General features: G+C 54.6%; 1 protein-coding gene across 1 annotated transcript; it reads left to right on the top strand.

Annotated features, from left to right (window-relative positions):
- Positions 1 to 66: 66 nt before the first annotated feature.
- Positions 67 to 4,645, top strand: LOC130588390 (DNA-directed RNA polymerase II subunit RPB1-like). The gene is made up of 5 exons (XM_057389316.1): positions 67 to 111; positions 999 to 1,167; positions 2,486 to 2,580; positions 3,064 to 3,267; positions 4,384 to 4,645. Exons 1-5 carry the CDS (start codon positions 67 to 69, stop codon positions 4,612 to 4,614), a joined length of 744 nt encoding a protein of 247 aa, XP_057245299.1. The 3' UTR covers positions 4,615 to 4,645.
- The last annotated feature ends 969 nt before the right edge of the window (positions 4,646 to 5,614 follow it).

The raw sequence follows: 5,614 nt of genomic DNA, 5'->3' as shown, positions 1-5,614 counted from the left end.
GACGCCCGCGACAAAACCGGCTCGTCCGCCCAGAAATCCCTGTCCGAGTACAACAACTTCAAATCCATGGTGGTCTCGGGGGCCAAGGGCTCCAAGATCAACATCTCCCAGGTATGGGGTCTCCAGGAGATCTTGGGAAGCTCCTCGAGGGGTTTGGAGTGGTTTTTGGAGGATCTCAGGGGGTTCTTGGGGAGTTTTTTTGGGGTTTTTCTGAGGTTCTCAGGTGGTTTTGGGCTCCAGGATCAACATCTCCCAGGTGTGAGGTCTTCAGGAGATTTTGGAGGGTTCCTCGAAGGGTTTGGGGTGGTTCCTGTGGAGTTTTTTGGGGTTTCCTGAGGTTCTCAGGTGGTTTTGGGCTCCAAGATCAACATCTCCCAGGTGTGGGGTCTCCAGGAGATCTTGGGGGGTTTCTCAAGAGGTTTGGAGTGGTTTTTGGAGGATCTCAGAGGGTTTGGGGAGGTTCCTGTTGAGGTTTTTTTTGGTTTTTTTTGGGGTTTTCCTGAGGTTCTCAGGTGGTTTTGGGCTCCAGAATCAACATCTCCCAGGTATGGGGTCTCCAGGAGATCTTGGGGGGCTCCTCGAGAGGTTTGGAGTGGTTCCTATTGAGTTTTTTGGGGTTTTTTTTGGGTTTTTCTGAGGTTCTCAGGTGGTTTTGAGCTCCAAGATGAACATCTCTCAGGTGCGGGGTCTCCAGGAGATCCTGGGGGGGCTCTTCGAAGGGTTTGGAGTGGTTCTTGGAGGATCTCAGAGGGTTTGGAGAGGTTCCTGTGGAGTTTGGTGGGGTTTGGGGTGGTTCCTGTTGAGTTTTTTGGGGTTTTTTGGGGGTTTTCCTGAGGTTCTCAGGTGGTTTTGGGCTCCAGGATCAACATCTCCCAGGTGTGAGGTCTTCAGGAGACCTTGGGGGGCTCCTCGAGGGGTTTGGAGGATCTCAGAGGGTTTGGAGTGGTTCCTGTTGAGGTTTTTGGGGGGGGTTTTTGGGTTTTNCCCCGTGTCCCCAGGTGATCGTGGAGAACGGCGAGCTCATCATGGGCATCCTGTGCAAGAAATCCTTGGGCACCTCGGCTGGGTCCCTGGTGCACATCTCCTACCTGGAGATGGGCCACGACACCACGCGCCTCTTCTACAGCAACATCCAGACCGTCATCAACAACTGGCTGCTCATCGAGGGTCAGCGGGGCCGGGGGGGTGGGACACCATTGGTGGCATCTAACAGGGGTTTGGTCAACAAGGGATCTTCTCAGACCTTGGTGTTGAGAGGATTTTGGTGTCTCTGGCAGTGTTTGGGTCCTATTTTTGAAGTCTTTGTGGTCCTTGGGCCCATTTTTGGTGGTCCTGGGTGAGCGGGAACCTCCTTGGTGGCATCTAACGGGGCTTTGGTCAACCAGGGACCTTCTCAGATATCAGGATTTGGGTGTTCCTGGGGCTCTTGGACCTCATTTTTGAGGTTTTGGGGGTCCTTGGATTCAGTTTTTGGTGGTCCTGGGGGGCTCTGGTGGGGTGGGAACCTCCTTGGTGGCATCTAACAGGGGTTTGGTCAACCAGGGATCTTCTCAGATCTCGGGATTTGGGTGTTTTTGGGGTTCTTGGACCTCGTTTTTGAGGTCTTGGTGGTCCTTGGACTCTTTCTTTGGGACTGGGGGTCCATGAGGGGCTGGGACTGCTCTTGGTGGCATCTAATGGGGGTTTGGTCAACCAGGGACCTTCTCGGATGTCAGGATTTGGGTGTTCTTGGGGCACTTGAACCTCGTTTTTGAGGTTCTGGTGGACCTTGGACTCTTTCTTTGGGACTGGGGAACTTCTGGGGGGGTGGGACACCCCTTGGTGGCATCTGACGGGGCTTTGGTCAACCAGGGACCTTTTTGGATATCAGGATTTGGGTGTTCCTGGGGCACTTGGACCTCATTTTTGAGGTCGTGGTGGTTCTTGGATTCTTTTTTTGGGGTCTGGGGCACTGTGGACCCTTGGACCCCTCTTAGTGGCATCTAACGGGGGTTTGGTCAACCAGGGACCTTCTCAGATCTCGGGATTTGGGTGTTCTTGAGGTTCTTGGACCTCATTTTTGATGTCTTGGTGGTTCTTGGACTCTTTTTTGGTGGTTTTGGGGTCGAATTTGGAGGTTTTGGGGTTGGATTTGGTGTCGGGGGTGATCCCAAGTTTGAGGATCCTGGAGAGCCCAACCCAGGATTGGTTTTGGGGTCAGATTTGGGGTCAGGAGTGACCTCAAGTTTGGGGTGACACCTAGAGCCCAACCCAGGGTAGGTTTTGGGGTTGGATTTGGTGTCGGGGGTGACCCCAAGTTTGAGGATCCTGGAGAGCCCAACCCAGGGTTGGTTTTGGGGTCAGATTTGGGGTCAGGGGTGACCCCGAGTTTGGAGCAACCCCCAGAACCCAACCCAGGATTGGCTTTGGGGTGGAATTTGGGGGTTTTGGGGTCGGGGGTGACCCCAGGACCCCCCTGAACCCCGAATGTCCCCACCCACCCCAGGTCACACCATCGGCATCGGGGACTCCATCGCCGACGCCAAAACCTACCAGGACATCCAGAACACCATCAAGAAAGCCAAGCAGGATGTCATTGAGGTGCGATTTTGGGGCGAATTCCTGGGATTTTGGAGCTTTTTTGGGATTTTTTAGGAATTTCGGGAACCCCCAGGTGGTGGTGTGAACCCCCGGGTTGGGATTTTGGAGGATTTTCTGGGATTTTGGGGCTTTTTGGGAATTTTAGAGACATCTCAACCCCTTCCCCCGATGTTTCCTACCACTCCCAACCCCTTGAGATATTTTATGGAATTCTCAGGAATTTTATGGAACTTTCAGGAATTTTGTTGGGGTTTGGGGTCACCCCAAAATACCCTGAAATATTTTCTAGAACCCTCAAGAATTTCATGGGATTTTCAAGAATTTTGGGGCGGGTTTGGGGTCACCCCAAAATACCCTGAGATACTCAAAAATTTCAGAAAACCCTCAAGAATTTAATGGATTTTTTTTTTTACAAAACCCAGAATTCTGCTGTTTTTCGGGACCTCCCCACTGACGTTTTTGGGTTTTTTTTGGGGTCTCCAGGTGATTGAGAAGGCTCACAACAACGAGCTGGAGCCCACACCCGGCAACACCTTGAGACAAACCTTCGAGAACCAGGTGAACCGGATCCTCAACGACGCCCGCGACAAAACCGGCTCGTCCGCCCAGAAATCCCTGTCCGAGTACAACAACTTCAAATCCATGGTGGTCTCGGGGGCCAAGGGCTCCAAAATCAACATCTCCCAGGTGCGGGGTCTCCAGGAGATCTTGGGGGTTTCCTGGAGGGGTTTGGGGTGGTTCCTGTTGAGTTTTTTGGGGTTTTCTGAGGTTCTCAGGTGGTTTTGGGCTCCAAGATCAACATCTCCCAGGTGTGAGGTCTCCAGGAGATCTTGGGGGGTTCCTCGAGGGGTTTGGGGTGGTTCCTGTTGAGGTTTTTTGGGGTTTTTTTGGGGTTTTCTGAGGTCCTCAGGTGGTTTTGGGCTCCAAGATCAACATCTCCCAGGTGTGGGGTCTCCAGGAGATCTTGGGGGGTTCCTCGAGGGGTTTGGGGTGGTTCTTGGAGGATCTCAGAGGGTTTGAAGAGGTTCCTGTGGAATTTGGTGGAGGTTTTTTAGGTTTTTCTGAGGTTCTCAGGTGGTTTTGGGCTCCAGGATCAACATCTCCCAGGTGCGGGGTCTTCTGGAGATCATGGGGGGTTCCTCGAGGGGTTTGGGGTGGTTCCTGTTGAGTTTTTTGGGTTTTCCTGAGGTTCTCAGGTGGTTTTGGGCTCCAGGATCAACATCTCCCAGGTACGGGGTCTCCAGGAGATCTTGGGGGTTCCTGGAGGGGTTTGGGGTGGTTCCTGTTGAGTTTTTTGGGGTTTTTCTGAGGTCCTCAGGTGGTTTTGGGCTCCAAAATCAACATCCCCCATGTTTGGGGTCTCCAGGAGATCTTGGGGGGCTCCTCGAGGGGTTTGGGGTGGTTCCTATTGAGTTTTTTGGGGTTTTTTTTGGTTTTTCTGAGGTTCTCATGTGGTTTTGGGCTCCAGGATCGACCTCTCCCAGGTGTGAGGTCTTCAGGAGATTTTGGAGGGCTCCTCAAGGGGTTTGGGGTGATTTTTGGAGGATCTCAGAGGGTTTGGGGTGGTTCCTGTGGAGTTTGGTAGAATTTTTGGGCGTTTTCCTGAGGTTCTCAGGTGATTTTGGGCACCAGAAGCTCCAAGATCAACATCTCTCAGGTTTTAGGGGATCCCTGAGAGGTTCCTCGAGGATCGTGGTGTCCCCATGGTGTTCCTGAGATGATCATGGTGTCCCCAATGTCCCCAATGTCCCCTCACTGTCCCCAATGTCCCCGATGTCCCCTGACTGTCCCCACTGTCCCCAGGTCATTGCCGTGGTGGGCCAGCAGAACGTGGAAGGGAAGCGGATCCCGTTTGGGTTCAAGCACCGGACGCTGCCCCATTTCATCAAGGACGATTACGGCCCCGAGAGCCGCGGCTTCGTGGAGAACTCGTACCTGGCCGGGCTCACCCCCACCGAGTTCTTCTTCCACGCCATGGGCGGGCGCGAGGGCCTGATCGACACGGCCGTCAAAACGGCCGAGACCGGTCAGTGAGAGTGTCCCCATGGTCATCTGGGGACTGGTCAGTGACAGTGACCCCATGGTCATCTGGGGAGCTCCAGGAACCNCCCCAGATACCACCAGGAACCCCAAACTCTGCCCCATTGTCTCATCGACACGGCCGTCAAAACGGCCGAGACCGGTCAGTGGCACCCAAAGGTCATCTGGGGAGCTCCAGGAACCCCAAAACCCTGCCCAGATACCACCAGGAACCCCAAAACTCTGCCCCATTGCCTCATTGACACGGCCGTCAAAACGGCTGAGACCGGTCAGTGACACCCAGAGGTCATCTGGGGAGCTCCAGGTGTCCAAAACCCTCCCCAGATACCACCAGGATCCCCAAACCCTCCCCAGATACCACCTGGACCCACAAAACCCTCCCCAGATACCACCAGGACCCCAAAACTCTGCCCCAGGGTCACATCGACACGGCCGTCAAAACGGCCGAGACCGGTCAGTGACACCCAGAGCTCATCTGGGGACTGGTCAGTGACAGTGACCCCATGGTCATCTGGGGAGCTCCAGGTGTCCAAAATCCCACCCAAGGTGTTCATGGGAACCTCCAAAATCCCACTATGGGAACCCTGGAGACCCCAAACCCTCCCCAGATACCGCCAGGATCTCAAAACCCTCTTTAGATACCACCTGGATCCCCAGAGCCCTCTCAGACCCCTCCTGGAGACCCCAAACTCCTCCCCAGATGCCTCCAGGAGACCCCAGACCTGTCTCAAACCCCTCCTGGAGACCCCAGACCCCTCTCAAACTCTTCCTGGAGACCCCAGACCCCTCCTGGAGACCCCAAACCCCTTTCCAACTGTCCCATCCCTTTCTGGAAACCTCAGACTCCTCTCCAACCCTTCCAGGAGACCCCAGACCCCTCTCAAACCCCTCGTGGTGACCCCAGACCCCTCTGAAACCCCTCTTGGAGACCTCAACCCCTCTCCAACCTGTCCTGGAGACCCCAGACCCCTCCCAACCCCTCTCCAACCCTTCC

The sequence above is a fragment of the Malurus melanocephalus genome, unplaced genomic scaffold, assembly GCF_030028575.1.
Source record: "Malurus melanocephalus ecotype Western Australia unplaced genomic scaffold, MMel_1.1 scaffold_4758, whole genome shotgun sequence".
Taxonomy (NCBI): domain Eukaryota; kingdom Metazoa; phylum Chordata; class Aves; order Passeriformes; family Maluridae; genus Malurus; species Malurus melanocephalus.
Note: the sequence above shows the minus strand (reverse complement) of the source record. Positions and strands in the feature narration are given on the sequence as shown.

Coding starts and splice junctions, on each gene's coding strand:
- LOC130588390 (XM_057389316.1), top strand. CDS start 67: ATGGTGGTCTCGGGGGCCAAGGGCTCCAAGATCAACATCTCCCAG. Junction 1,168..2,485: donor CAACTGGCTGCTCATCGAGG/GTCAGCGGGGCC, acceptor CACCCACCCCAG/GTCACACCATCGGCATCGGG. Junction 2,581..3,063: donor CCAAGCAGGATGTCATTGAG/GTGCGATTTTGG, acceptor TGGGGTCTCCAG/GTGATTGAGAAGGCTCACAA.